Raw genomic sequence first — 26,329 nt, 5'->3', positions numbered from 1 at the left:
CACACTACGCCAGAGTTTTCCCTTGTAAGAAAATATGTTGGTGTTTGGATTAGCCACACTACGCCAGAGTTTTCCCTTGTGATTGGTAACACACACACACGTTTAATATAATTTAAAGATCCCCTCCAGACATGTTTTAACATGTATATAAACTGCTCAACTTTGAATAATAATTTTATATATGTTCTTTTCACAAAAAATTATCTTGTTAAAATATTTGAATACATCTACTCCTTCTAATCTATAAATATAAATTGAACTGCTAGACATCAGGTGTTTCCTACTTCACTGTAAAGTCTTTTCTCAGTGTATGTGTGCTGGAGGCTTCACCTTTCCCCATCACACTTTTGCAAGCTGAATATTGGACCAGGATTGATTTCCAAACTATTTGTGGTGTCATAACTCATGCTTGTAAGTCTTTTCAATGAGCACTTACAAACTTCCCACTTTCAGCAGATGAATGTGAAAACATCCTTCTAGTGTCAGACTCTGCACATTCATTGTTATGTACAGCGAAGATCAAACATCCAACAGCAGGAACAAGAAGAAAAACAGATTTTTGAATGTAGGGCTGAAGAAAGCTAGCAGTGTCAACTTAAAATGTAGCTACTTTATTATCAATACAGATCGTAAAACAGTTTAGTTTATGTCCCTTTTTTTGTGATAGTGACTTACTGTCTATATGTGTTGTATAAAGTTAGCTACCGTAACCAGGAAGTTAATACAAGAAATTAGCAACTATTTAGCATTTTCAGTTGAAGCAAGAATTAAATTTCAATTCACTCCAGCTTATTCCAAAAACTTGCAATTATTATTCATTTGGTACATTTCAACCAATGTTCGTCATTACTGTTATCATATTTTTCTACAGTATTGTGAATTATTTTGAAAGTGTAACCGGAAACTGTATTATTGTTGTTCCTCCTGGACGTTCCGACGTTCTGTACGTTTTTACGTCAACGTAACGGATCTATGACAAAAGCGAGCCGTGAGGTAGTGGTCCCCGAAACATGTCTCTTATCCCCTGGGTTGACATGCTGAACATGACCGGGGATGGGAATCTACCTGCCGCCTAAATCAGCGACTGACTTTACTGCCGCGAGTCAGCTGGAGCGTTAAAACAAACAGAGGCAGCCGGGCTCTTTATTTATTCAAGAGAAGATGGCGGAGTTTTCGCCCGTCCTGCCGATGCGGGATGGAGGAGGACGATTTGGCCAGCCCATCTTCCCTCGGTCCAGGTCCGGTTCCGAATCAGAGAGCGAACTGTCCCAGAGCCTGGCCCGGACCAAGATCCGCTCGTACGGCAGCACAGCTAGCGTCACGGCCTCTCTGGGGGAGAAATACATAGAGCATCGGGTTACAGACACTGATACCCTGCAAGGGATTGCTCTCAAATACGGTGTTACGGTAAGGGTGCCACACAACCGCTGCTCTGTTAGTTGGTGCTTTGATGTTCACCTTGACAAGAACACCTGGTGGAATATGAAATCAGTGTTAATTCATCGGATCAATCCTCACTGGTCAAGATCCTCACATCACGTCTATTCTCTGAATCATGTTTACTTATGAATTCATTGACAAGCTTTAAAGAATAAGGGCTTACTTCTTGATTTTACTTTCATTTTCACACCATGTGCCAATACCAGTTGGGCGAAAGGAGGTGACAGTTCCCACAATAAATGTACAAAATGATTGTTATAGTTCAAAGAATAGGGAGGTGGGGAATGGAGACAGTATTCATTCAGAGGGCTCAATTCCCAGCCATGCCCCTGCACTGAACAGACAAAGCAGTGCAGACAGCTGATTGAAAGTGAAGGTTTCTCAAGTTTGCATTCACACCCAACCATGGCTGGATTACCAACCTGTCAAAGTGGCAACAGCCCACGTTCCCCACTGGCCCCAAAAGCCCAAGGTTGACTGTGTCATAATTGGTCTGGCACATTTGTTTGCTCCAATATCCACAAAAACTGATCCTGCATAATTACCTAATCAATAGGGGTCCAGCAGCAAAGGTTTTGCCCTAGGAGGGACCCTAACAGGTTAGTCAAGCCAATCCTCCAGATACTTTCTCGTGACTGATTTTATTTTAGAAAATACTCTACATTCTACTTTTTATAGAAATATTGTATCGTGGCCTGCCACGAGTCATCCACTAAAAACATCTAATACAATGATAGTTTCTTTACACATTTTTGAAAACCCTATGCATTGAATTTGGCATGCTCAAACAGCTGCTAACAAACCCTAATAACCCTAATCTCACACTCCAGTTAAGAACGTAACGTAAAAACCTAGTACTTTCGGTTCACTTGCAAGGATTCAAAAGATTTAAAGACTGACTGTCATCATGTGGACAAAATAAAAGCAACTCCATGTATTTATATCAGTGACATCATATATTCGTGTAAGGTGTTATAAGATGATTTGGCCCTCAGGTCTAAGCTCAAGTGCAAAGTATCAAAACAAGGAAGTTGGTAGGTTTGTCATAGAAATGATACTATTTTAACACTGACATCTTCTCTGTCACCATGATATGCCAGATGGAGCAAGTCAAGAGAGCCAACAAGCTGTTCAGCAATGACTGCATTTTTCTGAGAAACAGCCTCAACATCCCTGTGGTGTCGGAGAAGCGCTACATATTTAATGGACTGTCTCTGGAGTCTCCTGATGGGGACGGTGAAGCAGCAAGCCAGGAGGCAGATACACCCTGTATTGTGACGCAGGATATTGAGGGACCCTCGCCTCCCCCTTCCCCACCCCCTGCAGACTCCAAACCCCCCCAGCCCCAGCCAGAGGAGCTGTCAGCCAAAGACTTCTTACACAGACTGGACTTGCAAATTAAACAGTCAAAGCAGGCAGCACGCAGGCTGAAAGAAGAGGAAGTAAGGTGAGGTGTTGAACTACCCCCAGCTAACCGCTGCTTCTTTTTTCTGCGTGTGCAGGTGTTTGGTGAACACCCTTTCAGACCAAGTGCAGGGAAGTGAAAATGTTCTCATAGAAGGAGGATCAAAGAACAATCAGGGCTTTGCCAATCGTGCTGTACCAGTCAGATGCCACGTTATGCAACGGTCAGGTATTTAGGAGATTTGGCTTGCTGAATCAGGCCTGAGCTTGTCTTCCTGACACTGCATGTGGAGACAGAGAACGCTCTCATGTCTACTCAGCAGTGAGGTAGTAATGGATGCCTGGCATACACCCATTCATAGAGAGACAGGCTTTGTTGGTACTATCAGTTTAGTCAGGACTGAGTCACACTGCAGCAGTTTCCTCTACAGACATGGAGTAGAAGCTGTTTTTCCACTTCAGGCTCTCTAAAAGTGTTTTGCTCTTACTATTGTGTTTTCAGAATGGATACAGGCACTATAGCAGCTGTTATGTTAATTTCTTTCCTGTGGGCCTCAGGGTAACATAACCTAACTGTTTTGGCAGCTGCACTGGCATCAACCATCCCCTTATATCTAATATCTAACCATCCCCTTATATCTAATCACTGATGGTCTGAAACCATATTATAGAACTTTTAAGTTCATTTTCAGTTGTTATATTATGATCTATTATTCAGTTTCTTTTCTTTTTTCACGTGAAAGAGCGAGAACAAATCCTCAAGGCAACTATCTTTATTAACATCATGTGATAAACAGTCACCACTAAATATGGTCGATAATATCTGTCAGTGAATCAAGATAATATTGCAGCGAGTATTTCATTATTATATGACCACTGACTGCACAGCAATTCCTATTAATTTTGTCACGATGTGCCAGTAATTCGAGACCTGTGTCTTGATTTACAAGGGCACGAGCCTTGAGTAAATGTGCAAGACAAAGATTTTAATTTCTCTTTAAATATTTACGTACCAGCTGAGTTTCGAAGCCGAGCTTTGTGTAAAGCCCAGTTTCTCACTCCAGCCACATCAAAGGCTGGCCTGTGGAGCTGCTGTGTGTTTAGACAAACAGAGGCTCACTCCGTTGTTTCCACACAGTCTCAGAGCAAACACAGACCGCATGCCTGGTTGGCTTCCTCCCTAGGATGGAACAAACCACAAACCTCTTTAGCTAGCTCTTTTCCTTTAGAAGACCTTCTATCTATCTATCTATCTATCTATCTATCTATCTATCTATCTATCTATCATAATTTGATATCAGTTACTATGATATCGCTATTTGAGTTTACATTACGAAGATCTGTAGCCTGAAAATGTTTACACATTATTACACAAACTCAATACTGTGCAATCCAACAAAAAGACACCCTTCCTGTCACTTACATTTATTGCAATAGTTTCATAACTTTTTAAAAACAGGAGTTATATAATATGTCTAAATGATAATAAAAAGAAAGGGTGATGTTATTGGGTGACCAAAGAAACACAAAGACTCCTAACACTATTGCTATGCTAAATAAGATGCAGGAAACAAGTCCAATTTCTGAGTCTAGAACAAGTTTATAGTAAAATAGAACAAGTTTGAATTATTATGTGAAGTTGTTGTATATGTAAACATATACTACAAAAAAAGCCTCAGTGTAATACAGGATAGATAGTCTATAAAAAGTCTTTGCAATAAAAATCTGTTTTTAAAAAGAGTTCCATCTCATCAAGCAGGTCATTTCAAAATCTGGAGGCCCTCGAGGCAAACACCTGGTTACTTGTTGAAACATCCCGTTAGGAAGGGGAACCAAGTGTTAGTCTGTTTCATTCAACTTCAGAATTCCCAGATCCAAATCACCAACATTCAGCTGGTTGTTCCTTGGTCCTTCCACCAGATTTCATGTAAATTTAAATATAGATAGAGATATCCTGCTGAGAGACAGGCTAACTAAAAGACATGGTAGAAGTATCATTTGCGGTGCAGTGGTTTTGGGATTGGACACGTTTTCTCTCCACTGCATCTCTGCAAGAAATGAGCAAGTTTGGAATCTATCGGAAACCAATTCCCTGTTTCCACAAATGGCCTCTTGAAGGCCAAACAGCACTCAGCACTTTTTAGGGAGTTCTTCTTAGTTTAAAAGATTGATCCTGTCATCCCTCAGGATGTTTTCTATTCAAAGAATGCAAAGGTATGGTGTAAATCCTTCCTTTTAATCCTCTATTGATTTAGGTCCTTCCATATTTCTTCCCCTAATTAATTGTAATACTTAGCAGCTAGACTGGTCTCTCAACGTTGTGAATAGTTTGGACATGTAGCTCTAAAGAAACAATGAATTCCACTTATGAAGCTTGCAGTTCTGACAGAAAAAGTTAAACTTCATGATTAAGCTCAAGACATTGGTGTGTTGCACTGAGAGGCCCTTCTCTGGCCAGATGAGCCTTCAGCTGTGACGGAGAACAATACGCCTGTTTGGTTAGCCTCATCCATTATTCACACACGGTACACTCACCTAGACACTGTGGTGAGCAGTTAAGCAGAGGGAGGAAGAGAGGAAAGGAGTTAAAGAAAGTGTGTGTGTGTGTGTGTGTGTGTGTGTGTGACCATATTAAAATGTGTCAAATCTCAAAAAAATTAAGGTTATCTGTCTTTTTCTTATTCGCAGGAGTAATGAGGAGGACTACACGGCCCCCACAACGTCTTACCAAGAGATATAAAGGACAAGTCTGTTTACCTGAAGCCCTATCTCAGACGCACACACACACACACACACAAACACTACCACAATCTCATTGCTTTTTTTCCCCCTCCCTCTCTTTCTCTTTTTGCTTTTACCAAACCACGGTGAACAGAAGTGTCATGTCTGCCTTTTTATTTATTGATATGCAATTATGATGATGTACATGATTGTTATTGTTTTGTACAGTTTTACTGGGAGACTTGACAGCGCAGAGCAGCAAATAGCATCTGAGCACACGTGCCCATCCACTCATCATATGCTTCTGAAGCTGCTGTACAGAACCCACCTGCTGCTTATGTTCACACACACACACACACACACAGCGCTAAGCGATTGCAGAAGGATTAGCTTGTTGCACTTGCTAACTGCTTCTGATGTTCCAAATCCCCTCCTAGAATAGTATCACTGGAAAGTATATTCAGGCCTTCCTCATCAGTGTTTGCCCTGTATGAGCTCTCCCCAAACACAAGCGGTGGATGGACTCTGGAGCCTTTGAACACCTTCCATTTGCCTCATAGAAGCTTTTTTTGTTTTGTTTTCCTTTGGGAACAGAAGGGACTGCTCTATTTTTGAGGTGTGAATGCATTATTTATGTGTGTGGAGATATGTCTGTTACAGCTGTTTTTAATCGTGCTTTAAAATTCTATTGGTTTTATTTGGGAATATGAGAATAAATATGTATTAAACCAAACATGAAGATCTGAAGTGTTTTTGTGACACTGCAGGTTCTTGCGAGCATGTGGGTGTCAGTTATTGCCCCCCTGCCCCAGTGCTGCTTCATTGTCACAGTTAAGTACACAGATAAAGAAAAGGCAATGTTTTAATTGCTTTTAAACTTTAGGAAAAAATCACAAATATTTACATTTAAAAATACTTATCTTCTGTCTCTACAGAGATGGAAATGTTGAACTCACAGAGACATGCAGAGAGAACTGATGATACAGACACTGCCCTCTAGTGGGCCCCAGAAGAATTACAGCAGAACAGAGCAGAGGCGTATGGAGGGCACCGACATGATACATAACAAATATATTTTTGGTAAAATAAAAAGCAAGAATACATTAGGATCTTACATATACACAGGGGAAAAAAAGAAATACAATAGGCTAAGACAGGTTACACAGAATGAGTACAATTTGATATATGTGTATTTTGTTGCAAAAAAAATGTATTGGAAACAGTAATTGATGACAAAGCTACAGCATCATACTCTCATAACATTCATTTCCCACAGGAGTCAGGGTGGAGTAAATGCTAGCATTTAGTTGGACGTATGAGTTGGTTACATAAAATACTGATTTCTCTCTCAATAATATTCTAGTGATTATTACTCTGCGATCTTGGCGTGCAAATATCATCAGTTAGGTAGCTGTAAAGAGTCATTTTACTGTTTTGTTGATAGTATTATTAAATCCTTTCTCTTGATACATTTTGGGAATGTCTGGGAGGGTAAACAAGTTCCCCTAAGCAGGTAGTTTTGAATACACAGTATATACTTTACCATGCCATGGGAAATAACTGTAAGTATTAGGGTTTTATTGGAGATCTTAAGTATCAGATTCAGTCCTGTGTTTTAGGCCAGAGGTTGGTTGGAGGACGGAGGATGGCGTTACAGGCTGCTGTAGATCCTCTTGATGGTGTCGCCTTCGTCCTTGGCGATGATGCCCTTCTCAATGTAGGAGTCAACCTGCTGGTCCATGAAGTCCTTCAGCTTGGACAGGTCATAATCTGGAAAGACACAGACACGGCAAATGATGGGTTTATAATCTGAGATTCGAAGAGGAAGGTCAAGAGGCTGTGAGGATAGATCAGACATTAAACTCCTGAAGCACTGTCTTCTTAAGACGGTACACCCAAACAAGCCATAATCTGGTACGGTGGTTCATTATCAGGAAGGATTAAGGTCAGAGTTGGCATGTTTGTCTGGGGTTAACAATGAAATGAGTCCTAGTATTCGATTTCATTTCACTTCACTGTAATCAGTTTCAGACAACAAACCAGGCTCCCTCAAATACTAAATGATCTTGATACACCTTTAAAAAAACACCTTTACCTCTTGTACCATTTGTGTTCACCTTGCTCTAGATAAGTCATTTTCATAACACAGCACCATAAGGCCGCAGCAGGATGTGGCTATATTTAGAGATAAACACAACCTAACTCTGTATTATCCATCATGGTAACAAATGAGTTTCAGAGAGCAGGCAAACAGCTGTTGCACCACTTCTCCTTGCTTCAACCGACTCTGAGTGAAGGGGGAACAGAAGGACAGAGGACAGCCAAGAAGTCACGCAACGACGTCTGTGCCTTCTAATATCATTTCTAGCAGCAGCAAATTATTGCGTTGCTTCAAGATATAGTTGCTTTGCCGATGACAAGCGTGACGTGTGTGAGGGATTAACAGAATGTGATTAGAGACAGTAACTCTCTCAATCTTGGCTGTGAGGAGCCGAGAGCCAAAACCAGGACGTCGCCTCATGCGTCCATCTGCTCCTCTGGCTAATCTGTGTAGTGTGTGGGCGCACACACACACACACACACACACACACACACACACACACAGAGCGTCCGCTGAGATTGTCCTAATGGGTGCTTCTGGTAGAGTAAACACAATAAATGGCCCGTCGCCCACTCTGTTTCTATGACACTGTTTTTTGGTTGAAAAGGCTTTTGTTCTCCTGCAGCTGTACTTTCTCCGGAGAGAGAGGAAGGAAAAATATAGAGAGAATAGGGACGAGGTGAGGTTTAGAGAGCAGTTTAATGTGGTACAAGGTGTGCTAGAAAAGTAGGTCCTGACGGTGTATCATTTTAGTTACTTAGAGTCCCACTACGGGAAAATTGGGTGATTTTTGGGGGCACATCAGTGTGTGTGTTCAGTCTGAGCTCGTCTCTTCTGACACCATTATCTGTCTGTCCCCTCTGCCCAGATCACTGACAGGCAGGCGGGGAGGCCCCTGTTGTCCCAGACAACCACTCCACACGCTAGAATGCTAATGAAGTGCCCTATATAGAGCCAGGTCGAAGATGAGCACCAAACAAAACTTCCCTGCTGCTTCGGCCCCTCTGCTCCGGACTCTGCAGCACTATGAGCTCAGTGTCAGCCTTTTTTCTTGTCTTTCTTTCTTCTGCGTTTAAGATGCACTCAAGAATCTAGGTCAAACTCAAAATCTGTCATTTCTCTGTCTTCGAGTTGTTTTTGTTGACTCGCTTGTGGCTGAATCACCTATTGATCGGCCCAGATTAGATCAGGCCAGTGAACATTAGTGGTAAATATAAATCTCACTGAGCTAGAACTTGTCTTTTTGTCTGAGATGTCCTACTGAGATGATCGTCAATGGGTGGATGGCCTGAATAGTGGGAACTCATTAACATTGCATTCTCTGCTGCTTAATTAAGCACCACTGGGAATTGATTTGATGCTGTGGAGAGCCCAACAGCAGGCTTTCTCCTGTTCGACGAGTGCACTGTTGTGTGTGAAACTACCACAGTTTTCACAGCTCTGTAAACTGGTGCATTTTCTGGGTCACTTCTATATGAATGCTGACAGGTACAGTACGGGTAATGCAGCAAATATAAATGCACACTCACAAACACAATAAATCTCGAGACATGTGCAGACGTTGATGGCAAATGCGTGATGCTCTTTTCATGTTTTTTTTTTATGTTGTTGTGTTAGAAGTTGTAATCATGCACCAGGACACAACATAAATGATGAGGAACAGGTAGGAGGGAATAAATGAATAGACCTTTGTCTCTGAACAAGGAAGCTGTATCACGAGTAATTAGGACAGACTCGTCAAGAATTATCCATATTCATGAGATCTGGACTGAAGCATCTATCCTGGTATCCCACACTCATTTTAATTGCAAATTTGGGGCTAACAAAAGAGGCTTCAAATTTTCTGTTCTCCGGTGCGTCGCCTCAGACCTGTCTGTGACCCACCACAGTTTAGTGAGGAGACGAGGGTTTTCAAATAAGGATGTTTTCTTGTTCTGACTCTCAAAACTCGGCAAAGATCGGAGAAGGGAGAGCAGTTTAGACTGACTGGTTAGAATAGAAACGGTCGTGTGTGGGCATTTGGCACACACACAATACTTTGGTTTGCTGTTTTTTCTCATCTATCCTCTTGTAAAGGAGTGTGTCTCACCATCTTTGCCCTCATCTTTGCTGTGTTTCTTCAGCCACTCAATGTTCTTCCTGATGGCCTCCAGATAAGTCTCAGACTTGCCAGGCTGATCTGGTTAGAAGAGGAGAAAACGAAAAAATGAGACATGACAATCTTCCTCTTTCATGTATTAGAAAATACAAAATGATTTATGTTTCCCTTCACTTCTTCTGTGGCATATTAGCACTCAGAGGAGCCTAGTTCCCACAAAAGAGTAAGACAGTGCTATCTTAGACTTATCAATTATTTACACCACATCATTTTCCTGAAGCAAGACTTATACTTTATCTTTAAATTTTAGTACCAATTGGGAACATGCTGGCAGCCAGGATTGTGCTGTCATATTAAACTAGCAGCACAATAAGACACATTCCTTCTGGTCCAAAAGAGACCCACTCACTGCGGAAGAAACGGTAGCTACAGTATGTGCATGATATCTGCAGTTGTTATTAACCACCAATCAAGATCAGACTATTGCTGAACCACAGATTAAATTTGGATTATAACGCATCCTCCGAATATTTCCATGAATATTATATTATGAAAGCACAGCACAGCCTGTTAGCATACGTATGATACTAAGTTTAGTTGACATTACTCAGGATTTACTTCATTTCCTGCTGAAACGAATGTCCGGATATTAATCCTGCTTTATATTTCATTTTGTATGTCTTTTCTATGTGTGTCTATGTGTGTGTGTTTGTGTGGATTAGACTGATCAGCGGGTACAGTACAGTGTACAGGGACAGAGCATGACGGCAGCTGTGACAAGCTTTCCTGTGAGTGTTATTGGACTGGCCTAGTTCAGGGACAAGCAGGGACTTAACTATGATTGGCCTGGACTACACAGTGCTCCTTTCCTGTCAGGTCCTGCTGAGTGAAAACAAAAGGTCTGAAATGGTCTCTGCCTTTACACTCTAATTTGAAGACCTTTCACTGAGGCAAAGCGAAGAAGATGTTTTGCTTCATTGAACCGATGTGGTGGGAATTTTCTATATTTGAGAATTCTGCATTTATTTGAGACATTTGACACAAAACAATAAAACCGTAATGCAAAACAAAAACAAAAACCAAAAAAAACCCAGTCATGCAATTTACAAGGCACATAGTTTATAGTTTTTGAGGGGCAAAATGATAAAATTGTATCAAATTATTTTAGCAAATTATCAAACGAAAAGCTATTCATGTTCTCTCTGGTCATCAGGATTGGATAGTGGACTGACTGGTCTCAGCTGATGGCTGCTCCTCCTTGGTTGAGTCTTTCAGGTTCTCATACTCCTTCTGCATCTTGGCGGCCTCGGTCTTGGTGTTGTCGTCCTCATCCAGGTTTTTTCCTACGGCAAAGAAACAGTTCATGGAGCATTAAAAATGGTTGCTCTGTTGCATGGTAGAGATTCTTATAGCAGTAGTTTATTAGCAATCCGCTGTTTTACGGAGGGTTGAGTTCTGGGCTATTTCTTTGCAAGCAGCAGTGACTTCCTGAGACGCCGCTGTTGCCTGATAACTGAAAATAGAAACAGTCCACACACAAAACCCCTGTGAAAACACTGAATTGCTGTTTTTACATTTAGGTTTAAACAAACGAGATATACTGTGTTTATTGGTGAGATTTAGAGGTGCTGGCAGGTGGATCGTCTGACAAAGCTAGACTAGCTGTTTTCAGTCATTATGCTAAGCTAAGCTAACTGGCTGCGGACAGATTTGAGAGTGGTATTGACCTTCTCATCTAACAAGCCAATAAGCATATTTCCCAAAATGTCAAACTATTCCTTCAAAGGTAAATTTAACCCCCTCTACGTGGAAGTTATGTGTTTTTGTCCTGGTTTTGTGTCACATTTTTCACTTTATAATTTCAAAGGTTTAAAAACACTTGATATGACATATGTGTTTTATTTTATTTTGGTAATTAAATCATTCCCATAGGTAGAAACATGATCAAACCACATTTAACAAGAAAATAGCATACACCTGCACATTTTGTAAATTAGACTCCACAGAATCTAACACACTAATTACATCTGACCATGTCGAATACAATGACATGATTATATTGATGTTATGTAACTTGCGAGGCTGTTTACCGTTGGGCCCAGTGAAGTCAGGAGGCCCAAGAGACTTGCCCAGCTTGTTCTTGGTCTGCATGGCTATCATTGCGTCCAGGTTCTCTGCAAGTGGGTGAAACAACTTTAGATTTAATCAGCATTGCGTCGTCTGCAGATGGTGAATGAAAACCTCTTAACCTTTTGAAAGTCCCACGCTGTTCCTGTGTGACTCAGAGGGTGATTATCATTAGAAAAGGTTTTCCTCTAATTAATGAAAAGGAGGTTCAAGAGTACGACAAGAGTAATGAACACAATCTTGTTTTTTTCCACGATTCAAAAACGAACGTTATTTATGCAGAAACTGATTATTGGAAAAAATTATACAGTATAAGAAACAGCTTTTATAGGGATAATTTATTCTCAATTTTAAAAATCTAAAGCCGGGGTGCCAAATGCACAACAAAAACAACCACATTTATTTTGGGTGTTCATTAATTTGTCCTCAGGGAGTGTTAATGCGCATATTACAGTGGATATATGCTTTCACAACAGGATTAGAGAATTTAAAAGACCCCAAATCAGCAGGGAATGACACAAACAGATCATATGGTTAAAAGATACTGAAGTTAAATGACAACTGATCCTTCCTGGATTAACGGGGGTAAATATTATGTTCAAAAATTGAGGGAGCAGATGTTCTGGAGATATACACCACAGCGATCAGCTGAAACTTCATCCTCAATATCAAGTTCCGGTACCACTTTACTTTAAGCCCCCCATTTCAGCATTTAGAAGCACTATTTAAACCTTTAACACCTGGTTTATAAAACACTATACTATAGTTGTACTCATCTATAAGGACAAGTGTTTATTAATGTCCAGTATTTGTCAGAAATTAACCCATTTGTCCCATTTGTCAGAAATAAACCCATTTCTCAACCCATATTTTATATTATTAGAACTGTGTTTTGGTATATTATCATTCATTATCTGTTTATACACCATCCTCCATTATGGGAGTTATAGTTACTGACAAATACATTAATAAACACTTATATCTGCTTACAGCTACGTTATTGTGTTATATACCATTTATTCAATTATATAGGCTACTACTTATAAATGTTAAATAGGGACTCCAACAGAGCTAATATTCTGGATTTTAACATATATTTAGGAAATTGGAAATTTTGGCCATTTACTTTTTACAAGTACACGTAAGAGGAGAACATATTTAGGGCAGAGGAACAGTTTTTTCCAGAATTGGGTCCAGATCTTAAAGGAGCTTTGCAAGGTGACAGAATATTAGATATCTGGATATTAGGATATGAGGACACCACAGAGACTTGACTTCAGTGTCGTAACTGAGCATCAAGGAGCCTCACAATTTCCTCTCTCATCTCATTAATTCTTATTACATAAGCATCTCACTTTCCCTTGCACTTTCTGTGTATTCAAGCCGCCTCCTCCCACCTGTAGCACAGTGGAGGCCCATTATTTCACCCTCTGCCCACACACACAATTTTTCATCCTCCCCCACTCTTTTCCTCCACATCTCTCTTTCTCTATCTAGCTTGGGGCTTGTCTCACCCTCAGGCAGATTAGCGTTGATTGGCAGCTGTGTGTATTCAGTTGTGTACCTGGGTGACTCATCGGAGCGTCACGACCAGTTGGGGGTGGAGGTGGGGCAGGGGGGGCATTAACATGTTGCTAGGCGATGGTGGAATTCCATCCTCTTATCTCCTCACAACCTATACTACATAAAGCCAGAGTGGTTGTCTAGGAAACTCACATCCTGTGTAACGGCATATGCCTGCTGTAAGAGACAGCAACGGCCAGCTGCTGCTAGGTGTCATCTGAAGGAGTATTGATTAATCCTTCCACAGCCTGCAAAGGTCAGCCTTAGTTATAATACTTGATCTCTTATAGTGGGACAAACACATTTAGACTAGTGTTGAAACAATTAGTTATTAAATTGATTGGGCTATAGACAGAAAATTAATCTGTAACTGTTTTTGATTTTGAAGTCAATTATCAAGCAAAAATGCCAAACATTCTTTGTTTTAAGCTTCTCAAATGTGAGGATTGGCGGCTTTTCTTTGTTTTATATCACTGTAAAGGACTGTTGGATTAAAAAAAAAGTCACCTTGGGCTTGTGATGGGCATTAATCGATGTTGACAATAGTCTTGCAGCACTAGATGAGAACACATCTATGAGCAAGTGACTTCTATTTTTTCTTTCTGGGACTGAATGTCATTTGAACAGAGAGAGAGAGATGTCAGGTCAGGGGTTTCCTCAAGCTCACAGAGAGAGATGACAGCTGTCCTTACAGGTGGCTGACCTTTCCACTGGCCACTGATGTGTTGGCCAGCCATAAAAACTGGTTATATAGGGTGCCCCTGACACTAATCTGGCTGTGCAGGCGTCACACTCCACTGCACTGGCTGATGGGGGACATAAGCTCGACTGAGCACACACAATTCAGTGGAAAAGCACATATAACACACAGAGACAGAAAAATGCATGAACGCTCGTTGGCTAATGCAATGGACGGATTTATACTTAAATTTGAAATCGTTCATCCACATGTAAGCCACACATACATAAGGCTGTTTAACATGATTGAAATCAATATCAATATATACCCTGATATGGCGAATGTATGCAAAATCACACGAAACAAGATTGAAACTGGTCTTTAAAGCACTCGACTGTGTTGTAATGGATTACATCAAAAAACAAAACCTCAATAATCCTTTTTGTTCGTTAAATTAGGAATCATTACTTTGGACAACACCGTTTTGTAAAACAATAACATAATATGATCATATAGTCATAACCTGATACCACAGAAAGAAGATATTTGATAGAATAAACTTAAATCAAAGTATATAATACTAGTTTTTATCCGTCTTTTTCCGATACCTCTTTTGCTGAAGATGCTGACACTGAACGTGCAGGACTATAGATAAACAGTGCTGGTGTTGTGTGTTGTCTTACCCAGATAGGACACTCCCTCCTCCGGCGTGATGGTGCCGTACTTCACCATCATCTTCACAAAGTCAATTAGCGTCTTCATGATGGTGATCAATGTCTCTCTCTCCTGAGTGTCTCGATCTGCAACAGCAAACCGGAGGATGAAAATTCAAAACTGACATCTAGCATGGATGTTTTGTTAATGGTAACTGGTGTTAATGTTACCGCATGCTGTTTGACTGTGGGGGATCATGATGACGGGATTATAAATAATTAGTTATGTGTGTGTGTCTGCACTTCCTAGGAAGATGTGTCACGGAAACAAAGGCGGACAAAACAAGCATTAGCTCATGCTTGAGAACAATATCGCCATGACAACAACAGCTCTCTACTATTGTTCTGGATCTGAAGAACTTCTATCTTTGGATAGAGGATGCTGTGAGGTGATGATTTTTATGCCACTGATCTAAAATGTCACAGCGACCTCGTGGTGCGTGTTCTTTACCAGAGTCGAGGCTCTTGAGCAGACGGTAGAAGTTTGGGAAGTACTGCAGGTCCTGGAGCCCGTCTTCAGGGCTCACCTCGTTGCCCTCTTCTGTATCTTTGTCCCAGGTGTTGTCGGCTGTGTCGCCCCCCTCATCTTCTGCATCCCTGTCCATCTCGTCCTCATTCTCATCACCATCTTCTTCCTCGTTCTCCTCGTCTTCATTGTAGCGGCGACTGGGTGGCTCCCATGTGTCCTGGAAATGTCAGAGTTTTTAGTTGTTATTGTTGTCATCGTTGTTGTTATCACTGTTATTGTTACTATCACTTTTTTGCATGTTTTACCACGTTTGCGTCTGAGCCCTGGTCGTCCTGCTCTCCCCTGGCTTCTTGGTCGTTGCTCTCAATGTCTTCAATCTCGTTGTTCTTGGCGTTCTTGGTGATGAGATCCTGGAGAGCTTCGGCCACCTGGTACTCTAGAGTATCTGCCTGACTGTCTGTGATCTACAGAGAGACAAAGAGAAAGAGACAGACTGAGAAACACTAACAAATGCGCTGTGAGATGTGGTAGAACAGAACAACATGTACTGACTGTAAACCTCCAAGTATCACATATTGATCACTGTCACTGAGAGATCCATCTCAGGGAGCAATTTGGGCACCTCCAAACAACTTATTGAGTGCCAAAAAAGTAATTCACAACCATGATCCTGGAACAAAGCACAATTCACACATCTCTTCCTCTCCCGGTGAGACAGCAGGGAGTGCAGAGAGAGAGAGAGAGAGAGAGAGAGAGAGAGAGAGAGAGAGAGAGAGAGACTTCCTGTTGAGAAAATGTCATGCTCCAAGCTGTGTCAAATTAAATGACAGTTCAAGCTCACAACCTACCAGCCCCAGTTTGAGCAGTTTGGAGACGATCCTGTCGAACACCCCTCTGTCGTCCTCCTCGTAGATCTTGTTTGCGATCTTCTGGACGATGTCTTCTGCTGTCAGCGGAGTGCCGTCGACCTGACGGAAACTTTCTGGGTCGTCTGAGAGGAAACACATATTCATTCACTTCATGGAACTAGTTTTCTCCCTTCTCTACTCTCTACTTTACCAAAAATGTTAAATCTAGAAATAAAGTCTCTCTCTCATTAGGTGGGAAAAGATTTGAGAGTAATAAATGACTCATCTAACATATCTATATCTGCATTACTGAGTAAGAAATGTGCAATTGTTACAGCTTGACTCTTACATAACAGTCCTTTCTGCTTTCCAACGTCCACACACAATAAAAATAAGCAGTGCCAGAATACCTCTGCCTGTATTGGCGGGTTGAATCATCAGTGATGTGCTTTACTTTCAAACGCTGGGCCTATTTCTATCTCACTCTAGGAAAATCAGAAATGAAACCCAGACTGCGCTTGCCAAATTTAGATGTAGCGTAACCTGACGAGCAGCTTGTCATTGCCGGGCCGACCGCATGAATCAATGAAGTGTAGCACTCAGCGCTTTGTGTCTGAGTCACCTCACCTCAGAGTCCCTGCTTTATGCTGATGATTGGACTGGATATCAAATGACATGCATATACAGTGAAATATGTGCTGATCTGACGCAATCTGTAGAGACTAAAAATCTATGTAGATATCAGCAAATTATTTGATCGCGAGTGAATTAAAATATGAATTCAAAATGAACTGAAGGATTGTTTTTGTACCACCTGTGAAGAGATAAACGACAAAGCTGGCACAGTAGCCTAGCATTAGCTTTCACTACTGCAGTGTCAGAGAGAGAGAAGATAATCTTCCTCTCTTGCATGCACGTGTTCTGTCTTTGACTCTTTCTATCTGTCTCTGCTTATCCCCATCACACGCATGTGCTTCCTCGGCCTACTCTTTCTTAAAATGTCTGCCTGGTGGCCCGCCGCTGACAGACAGAAGCACATGGCATGAGGCCTGCCCTTGACGACGGGGGCAAAGGTCACACAAGCAGATGGAGCAAGCGACTAAACGACTGCACCTTTACAAGCGATGCCAGGACGTGGGCCTGTTGGTACAAGGTGCGTGGTGTACAGGTGTGCGTACCCTGGTACTTGCCGTAGTCCATCCCGTTCTTGGTGGAGTCGTAGTCCTCAGCCAGACGCCGGCTCTTGGTCGAGTCTGATTCATCTGGAACATACCGGACCTCCTTCGTGAGTGGCACCTCAGTGGCCTCCTTTGATTTCTGGCCATCAGCCAGCGACTTCAGCACAGTTAAGTCATCCAGGTCCTGCTCTGACTCCGTGTCCTTGGAGGCAGTCGGACGCTTGCTCTCTGAAAGGCAGCAGAACCACACATTACTGTTATTTCTCAGTACAGATGAAGCCTGTTTTACTGGAAGTGCTGCAACATGACCCCACTCAGCAGGCGGAAATAAAGTCATTAATTGATTGGCAGTGAGGTTTCCTCTTACCAGCTGACTGTACTGCAGCCTTCACGCTGTCCGCCTCAGCAATCTGGGGAAATGAGAAACATTAGAAAAATAATTTCCACTCAGGATATAAGCTCTGATTAATAATGTTTGCTGGGCTAATACCTAGGTTGTTTGGCAAGTGATCATAAAGCCCATTTGGCTGGATATTGGATGAGGAAATTAGCTGTATGGGACCTAGAGAAAGAGCTTACCTGCTCTTGTAGTGGTCTTTCTTCTGTCAACTGTCTATTGTACACAGTTTTATCTGCAACAGAAAAAAACATGAAATTACTAAACTGGTGGCTTAGAGCAAACTTTATTAATAATAAGCAGACCCAGATTTTGTAGGTTGCAAATGTAAATTGCACACAGATAACAGGCTTTTTTAAACAAATCAATGATAACATCATTGTCGCATATTTTATTATACTATCTTAATTTCATTATATTTTTTTTTTCCATGTCATTTTAATACACTTTCAGCTCTCAGATTTATGTGATCGTTTCTGCTCTCCCAACTCACCGCCCCGAGGGCAGAGCTTAATCGGATTATCAAACAAAAGATTAAACTGCGGCGAAAATAGACCACAAGCGGCCATAACATGAGACCAGGCGACGTTAAAAGCCCCGCCAGTCCCGGCTGAGCTGGAGCTCAACTTTAAAGGCACTGCTTTTTTCTTACATTTTCTTAGTCAAGGTTAAGGTTTATAGCTTAATTTAAATTGCAGCTCCTGAAACAGTACATAAGACAGTATAAAACCTATATAAAGATGAACAGAAACTGCCAAGAAATTCCAACAATATCCATTTGGACAGTGCAACTTCCCCTGCGTGCACCGTACGAGTTGAACAACGTGTAATGGCTAAATTTAGTTGAAATCTCTGCAGATATTCCTGCATATGTTTTTAATGTGTTTAATGAGTAGATGATCAACAATGAGTGTATCATAACCTTGTAGTATTTGCTACTGTTACATTTCATATACCATGTGTGCGGTTTTATGACCACATTGCACTTTGTGGTGTTTTTACAATCTCTTTAGTCCTCAGTGAGTGCTTCCAGAAACAGCTCTCCGCAACATTTCTTCTTGCAGAAATGCTTTACAGTACAAGACTACTACACTGCATGTTTCTGGCAGGCGATGGCCAACTCACCGTCCGTTGAGGCTGTAGGTGTGGGGAAGGCAGATATCTGGCTCACTACATTCAGGGCTAGGAGCTGGAAAAGGACGAAAAGGCCAACTGACTTTGACGCCATCCTGACACCAGCTCTCTCGGAGTGTCCACGAGGAAGATATATCCTGGCTGCCTTACTGTCTGTGGTCTGGTTCCCTCCCCCGGAAGAAAAGTGCTGAATGTGTGGACAGCTCCGCTCCGCTCCGGCCGGCCGCTGGTGCTGAAACTGCCGCGGACGCTGCGCCCCGGGCACCCGCTGTGTCAGACGCTCCGGGCGGGGAGGGGCCGGGCAAATCTCCGCTGTGCACTGGGGCTGTTGACGAGCCGCGGTGCTGAAACCAGGTCACCTCTCTATAATTATAACAAGATAAGCAGGGAGGCTCTTCAAGCCCCGTGTGAGATACAGCATCACCTGCCAAGGCAGTAATAGAGCCCGCTACAACAAGACCTGCCCCCTCTGTCCTGACAGAGGAGGAGGAGGAGGAAGAGGAGGAGGAGGAGGAGACCACTGCAAAAAGTGTCCATCTTACGAAGACATTTCAGCTGGTGTTGAGTCCTTTGATTTTATACAGCAGCATAGACCTGATTTCAAGTTTCACATACTTGTAGTGCCAAAATATTCAAGAGTTGATTAAGATTTTTCTTTTAAAAAAGTAGAATTGTCTCAATTTTAGTGTCAGTGAGAAAATGCATTTCTTTTGCGGGAAACATCCAGAGAAACAAGTGAGACTGCACTGGAAGTAAGCAGCATTTATGTTGCATCACTTGCTTATTTGTTAACCCATATTATGGGGGGGGGGGGGACAAAATGCTGAGTTGAATACTTTTCGCAGCGCTTGAGCAGAACATCCGCCCATTTCGTGCGTCACACACAGCCTGCGTCACGGTTGTAGATCTTCCACTGCCCAGTCAATAGCAACCGGTATTAAAACGACAGACAATCAGACACGTAAACAAAGGGAAAGGTAAATTAGGCCCGTTTTATGACCACTTTGCTTTCATAAGCTCGGTGTTGCTAATTAGACGGATGCTTACGTCTCTTATGGATGATTCAGGCGTTACTAGGTTCAGTTTCCAGTGGCCTATTCAGCTCCCAAAATGAGGCTCCAAACAAAACGAGGTGGTTTAATGTCCCAGTTCTTTTATTAGACTTGAGCAACAGGAGAGAGTGCAGAAGAAGGATTTGCCTGATGAGAAGCCTTCCTCTCCTAACTGAAGATGCTGCATCTTTCGTAACAGCAATAGAAATGTCTTCAAATAGATGTCAGACCAGATGTCATCATGAAAAACGAGTTTGTGATATAACGACACATCTTCATGTGTCACAGGATGGGAGGTGGAGAGTGGGACTCCTTCACAGCAGGATGCAGCAAGAGAGTCATCAGTAGCATCAGGACATATGATTTGGGTGATGTGGCATGTCACTGTTAATCCTCTGGTTTATGAAAGCCTGATGTCTGAGATTAAAAATGCACCCTGGTCAGTGATTGGACAATTCTTCTCTCAGAGGAGTCATTTTACTTCGCACCACATGCGTTTGTCATTGTGACAAGCAGCAAACTGAGATGAACTCTTTAATACCTTTCCCTTTGGCAGCAGAGCTATGACTTAATGCTGTTTACCATCAGTTGTTCTTTCCCCCACACAGTATGTAGGAGTGAAGTTTTGTTTAGTATCATTGTTGGCTGGCTGTGTGTGTGTGTCTCCTATCTGCTACAGTTCAGCTTGCTTTTAGGTAGATTTCATACAATACAATATGGTGATGCCAAGCAATGCCATGTTTTTACACAGCCGACATATTGGTTTATCACAGACGGAGAAGCATGGCTGTTACAAATACCCTTACAGCAACACCAGGACCATGAAAGCAAAGCAGCTTAATGGAGTCCAGCCATCATTAATCTTATTATTTACACCTGTGTGTTTCCTACCATGACAAAGACCTATTCAATTTATAAGGCCCATCACACCCACGCAATTACTCCAGCTGATTAGTCTGGTTGAAGCTGTGCGAGGTGCAACAAAACTGACTGGAAAGCGAGGAAGAAGTCACTAATAAAGCTCAGTTTGTTCCTGCCCACACAGACCTGAGAAGAGGTCTACTCCAGCAACATAAGTGAAAACACCACAACACATCCAAAATAGTTAAAAGCAGCCAAGTGTATTTAGTTTCAATAAATAAGGCAAGACGAATACTTATTCATAAATATAATGTTTGCTCTGGTAGCTCTGAGGTACTGGAAGTACTTCCACCTGACAGAAAAGAGCACACAGGTCATTATTTTCATCGCACACACATCTCCTGCTTTCCTACATGATAAAGTGTTGATGCCACTTATTTGTTTTTTAAAACATAGAATCAACTCGGAAAGAGCGATGTGCTGAGGGCTGCCTCTTGCTCTCTTTCTCCTGTCTGTGCTGTCCTAAAGAAGGTTTCAGAGTGAAGACTAGGAAGCATAATACAGAATATACCCAACATTTATCAAGCAGTATAAACACTATATTCACTTCAGGTCTATTAATAATAGAATACACAATGACTTTGTTTGCTTAACAACGTCGACAGAATAGTTTTCAGTCTCATTAGATGTTCACAAAGGGTGCAGCACAGTAGTGGGCTGCATATATACAGCTAGTATAAGGGCTGGGCAAAATGACAGGAACACTTAATCATACAGTCCAATACAACAACATCACGTGGCCTCAAAAATGATCATGAAGATAATAGACACCTCTTGCTTAGTGTCAAACATTTAACACCACAAGCTTCAAATTTGTGGTATAGTCTAGTTTTGTGCACATTTTGTGTTGGATTGCAGTATAAGCTGAAGTGATATTTTCTCTTCACTCTGAAACCATTTATGCAATTATGCTCATTCAGTTAAGGATATATGTATTCATCAAGCCATTTGTTTCACATATAGAGTTGAGAAAACTCCCATTCCGACACTATATTGTAACATTAGGACTCATTTTATCATCATCATCATCACCACCATTATCTTTAAATATATTTCATACTTGTGCCATTTTGCCAACACAGTGCAGATGCCTTAAGATCGTGGAAGTATTTCTGCCCCATCACTGTGTCCTGTGCAGTGCAGGATGGGACGTTTGCCACCTCCTGTGGGATGACTGTACTTCCTGTCCTCTGCCTGTCTCAGCAGTCTAAGAACAGGAGCACTGCCAAGAGCAGGCCTATCAGATACTCAGTCCAGCAAGAACAGCAAAGGACACCTCCAAGGAATATCATGCAATCATCCAAAGCAGTTATAATCACCAAAGGGATCAGCAGAGGGGAGATTCTGAGGATATGCAGCAGTGCTCATTCACTTCAGTATACTTGCTACCAATCCCTCATGTTTGATTTTTCTTACTGATCTCTTCAATGTCTGTTTTAACTCAGTCTGTCTCCACGTGCAAAATGTACTACGCTACTGACATCTTGTGTGTAGTAGCTGTTATTGCACTCTTCTGTTTGTTCCCCCCAGAAGCATCTTGACAAGATGCCAACATGTAAACAAAAAACAAAACGGAGACAAGATGTTAATCTGTCAGCTTCCACCTCCTGAGAGAAATTATTTTCACAAAGACTTCCTGACCTCTGATACCAGAAAAAACCCCCATATCTTGTAAACAACGGATTTGGCTCTAACTGTCAGAAAGCCTCTGAGCCCGTAATGTATTTTCTCATAGAGCGTTTTCTTCACCGGTCTTTCTAAAAAAGTTGAAACATGACTCATGAACTCCTGTTCAAAGTAAATAAATGAAGGTTTAATACCGCACTAACCTATCTAATAAAATTGGACCACCTCATCATAAATAAAACAAGTAGAGCTACTTGTTTTATGTTTGTTTTTTTTTTGCATTCAACAACAACATGATCCACAGAAGCACTGTCAAAGCCTCATATGGTAGATGTAACTGTTGAACTTGAACTAATTGTGCCTTTATCTTTGTCACATCGTCCTATACAGTAGTAGGTACCCATTTACAGGAACTTGTTTCTTGTATAAAGTTTTAAGAAATGATGAAAAACGCTGTACATGTGAAATTACTTTGAGCACTGAAAATGAACCCACTGAACAATAATGTAAGGGATGTGATTTTCTGATGTTTCAGTCATTTGACCTGAACATTCATTAGTCACATTTTAGTCTCTTTAGTCACTTTAGTTTTGATTTGGTCTTGGTCACGTGTTGACATAGTTTCACTGTGTGAATGGGTGAGATTGTTATACATCATTTTAGTTTTGTGTTCATCATTTAAATTCATAATGTCTTATTTTCCATAGTATCTTATGTAAACTGTTGATGAATATTTTTAGGCACAGACCTAATTGTCATCAACAAAATTAGGATTGATGTGTGTAGTTCTTAGGAGATTATCCCCAGATCAAATCTGTGGTATATGTAGTGAATATACTGCCATCATGTGTTTACTGAATATACCACAGTTTGTGCAGAAATGAGGCTTTTTACTTTTTACTTTGCTAGACATTTCTAACTTTCTGGCAACAGTTTTGGTAGGAAGGCCCTCTCCCGTTTCATCATGACAATGACCCCCTACACAAAGAAATGGTTTTCCTTGTGTGATGTGGAAGAACTTGACTGGCCTGCGCAGATCCTCAGCCTCATCCAACACCTCTGGGCTGAACATTGACTGTGAGCCAGACCTTATCACCCAACATCAGCGGCCAATAGACAGTTCAGGATCAGAATCGATGCAGCAGAACCAGAGATGTCGTCGTTTTTATTCTGTGCATTCTTCTTCCTTGACATCATTTGAGGTAATTTCACATTCGTTGCCCCAAAAGGCTTTACACAACTTTTTTCACATACGCAGTTGTATTCCCCAAGACCTGTAAATGGACTTTGATGTGTAAAATTGGTGGAGTACTTTCAGCGTACCATATAAAACATTGCTTAACTTTTTTGTCACTGGATGTGTGTGCACAATGACGTGTGTGTTTGGGGTGAAAAGGTGGTTGGGCGCACTGTTGACATGGTATTTGTTTGTCTTTTTCTGTTGTTCATAAATGCACTTTGACTCTCTTTTGGGAAGGTCTAAACAGAGGCTATCTCCCGAGAACAAGGCAGAGATGGAAGGACATGAAGAACCAAGGGCACAACTGTTTGTAAGACTTCAAAGACTGCAGCAGCAGCTTAATTCCAGAGGAAATTTGATATTTTATCTATTTATAGCCTTTTCAAACACAATGCAGAGGACACATTATTAGTTTCGTGTTTTCCAAGAAACCCTGCGGTTAGTCAGGACAAACAACCCTTTGTGTGGACACGTTGATCCATTCTTTTATTCAGAATGCTATCTGTGGTCACCAGGCCTGTGTAAATAGATCCCATCTGAAGTGGTTTCTTTGTTCCCTTTGATTAGCAGTTCTGACAAATTGTACTACAATGAAATCCCTATGATAAACCTTGATATGAGTAACTTATTTCCAGTTAGTTGCACTATTTTTTGTGGCGTTCAGCTGTCAGCTTGGGAGCATCTCCCTCAGTGAGGGATTCATCTGTATGAGAAGCCAGTTCACCACTAGAGGTCTATGTTTTCCTCTTAAACACACAGCAGAGAACAAAGAGTAGATGGAGAAGTTACATGGAATCAGGAAAGGGGAATGAGGATCGGTACAAAACAGACAAAAAAGCAAAAATCTTAACTATCCTCCTATTTGAATTCATGCAAATTCCTTTAATAAGACTAATTGTGGGTAAAAGCCACTGCACATCTGTCACACTGCCAAATCCTGGTTTATAAGTTCCTTTTTTTCCCTTCAGTTTTAAGAGGTGTACAACTTTAAAATGTTCCCACCTTCACCGTGAATGAGCCAGTAGTTCTCTGTGTTCCTCGAGGACATTTTGAAAGGTCACACATGTGTACATCTGCAAACATGTGACCTCCCGGCGATGTTATCAGCAGTTGGGCCTCTCTTTCACCAGCTGACATTAAGTGATGATGCTGCTGACTCCTTCCTCATCCTCTGATCTTTCGGGTGGCAGCTGTGGGAGTTCATCAAGCCACGGGCCGTTTTAGTCCACTGGCCCTCCTCGACATTGAGAAGATATTTGTTGTTTTGTTTGTGTGTTGTGTGTGCAGTCTGGTTTAATTGTACTTCTGTTGTGTAATTTCATCATGTGGCTCTGGAGGAAGTCTGAGAAAATGACCCCTAAAGATATCTTAAGGGCTATTTTTGCTTGGGCTTGGAGAGTGTGTTACAAACTTGGGACATAGAGTTGTGTGTGATGATTCTTTTATAATTGTCTCTTGTGAGTCCCCCAATAGCGCAGTATTGGTAAGTGATGAAATACCCCTTTAAGATTAAGATTAGGTTTAGGGAGTGATAAAGTGAGTGATGAAGCTACAGGCAGGAGGCAACAACAAATGTGCCACTTTAGAGGTGCTGGTAGGGGGATTGTTTTATCTCTGGACAGAGCCAGGCTAGCTGCTAAGACTGCCGGCTGGCGGCTCTAAGTTCATATTTATGGAACAGACATGAAAGTCAAATCGATCTTCTCATTTAACTTTGTGCTAACCTAATATAATGAAATTACTCCCTGACCAAAAGTACTGACATGATAAACTGATTATTACAGCTTCTTAATTCACTGAACAACATCAAAAGATATATGCACGTGCACATCTCTTCCTGTAACAGTTATCTAACCAGAACTTATCTACATTATGAATTTTATCTCTTTTATCTCTCTCTCATGTCCAGACCATCTTATTCAAGAAGCTGGAAAAGAACAAAGGGCAATAGAAATACATTAAGTATATGGTTAATGACATGAATGCCACCTTTCTCTTTTTAAATGTCCAACAACATTTAAAAACACTATAACTATCTAACTAACTTTATGCGTGTGTGTCGGCCTGACAGGAAGTACGTGAATGCAAATGGAGGTTCAACGGGTGGGTGGTCTGTCTGTTTTATGTTTCTACAAGGAGACAGAGGCATAAAACTGGACTTCTTCTCCACTGGCTGCCAAATAATTCAGCTGGAGTCACACCAAGCCACCAGTAATATGTTTTCCTGGACCGGAGAGCAGAAGAGACTAGAGGGCATCTAATGAACCAGAAATGACAAATCACTGACTTTCCTGCTCATTTCAAAATGAGTGTTGGCAAATGTATGCCTGGGGTGCATGTGGGTCAAATGGACGGGAAAGTAGTAGCTTAATGCACCATTTGTGGCTTATTTTCCAGATCAGATCCATCCATGCGTTTTCTATCATGGTGGCTGTTTCCCCTTAAAAAAAACAGGCATCGAAATCTTTATCTAATCATTGCTTTCCCTCACACGTTGTTTAAGAAGTGAGTCATGAGAGAAAATTATCATCATGACTGCCAACAAGAAGGAACAAACCCATTTTCCTAAAACTCTTCCCAGTTCACATGGAGGTATTGTTGTCAGAACAACTGCAGAA

General features: G+C 41.4%; 2 protein-coding genes across 6 annotated transcripts; one reads left to right on the top strand and one right to left on the bottom strand.

Moving 5' to 3' along the window:
• The first annotated feature begins 1,119 nt into the window (after positions 1-1,119).
• Positions 1,120-5,716, top strand: lysmd2 (LysM, putative peptidoglycan-binding, domain containing 2). Its single transcript, XM_070908836.1, has 3 exons — positions 1,120-1,407; positions 2,541-2,887; positions 5,533-5,716. Exons 1-3 carry the CDS (start codon positions 1,162-1,164, stop codon positions 5,582-5,584), a joined length of 645 nt encoding a protein of 214 aa, XP_070764937.1. The 5' UTR covers positions 1,120-1,161; the 3' UTR covers positions 5,585-5,716.
• A 1,500-nt stretch (positions 5,717-7,216) lies between these two features.
• On the bottom strand, positions 7,217-18,984 carry scg3 (secretogranin III). 5 transcript variants are annotated; one of them, XM_070908972.1, is made up of 12 exons: positions 18,864-18,984; positions 17,921-17,973; positions 17,709-17,751; positions 17,342-17,569; positions 16,164-16,306; positions 15,621-15,779; positions 15,298-15,532; positions 14,817-14,933; positions 11,855-11,938; positions 10,997-11,107; positions 9,756-9,845; positions 7,217-7,335 (listed from the first exon to the last, which is right to left on the bottom strand). In XM_070908972.1, the coding sequence occupies exons 1-12, from the start codon at positions 18,964-18,966 to the stop codon at positions 7,217-7,219; spliced, it is 1,485 nt and encodes a 494-aa protein (XP_070765073.1). In that variant the 5' UTR covers positions 18,967-18,984. The 5 variants fall into 5 exon arrangements, with proteins under 5 accessions (XP_070765073.1, XP_070765094.1, XP_070765079.1 ...); XM_070908993.1 differs by having other exon boundaries at positions 15,298-15,487; XM_070908978.1 differs by having other exon boundaries at positions 15,624-15,779.
• Between the last annotated feature and the right edge of the window lie 7,345 nt (positions 18,985-26,329).

Source organism: Enoplosus armatus, chromosome 1 (assembly GCF_043641665.1).
Source record: "Enoplosus armatus isolate fEnoArm2 chromosome 1, fEnoArm2.hap1, whole genome shotgun sequence".
Classification (NCBI taxonomy): Eukaryota; Metazoa; Chordata; class Actinopteri; order Centrarchiformes; family Enoplosidae; genus Enoplosus; species Enoplosus armatus.
Note: the sequence above shows the minus strand (reverse complement) of the source record. Positions and strands in the feature narration are given on the sequence as shown.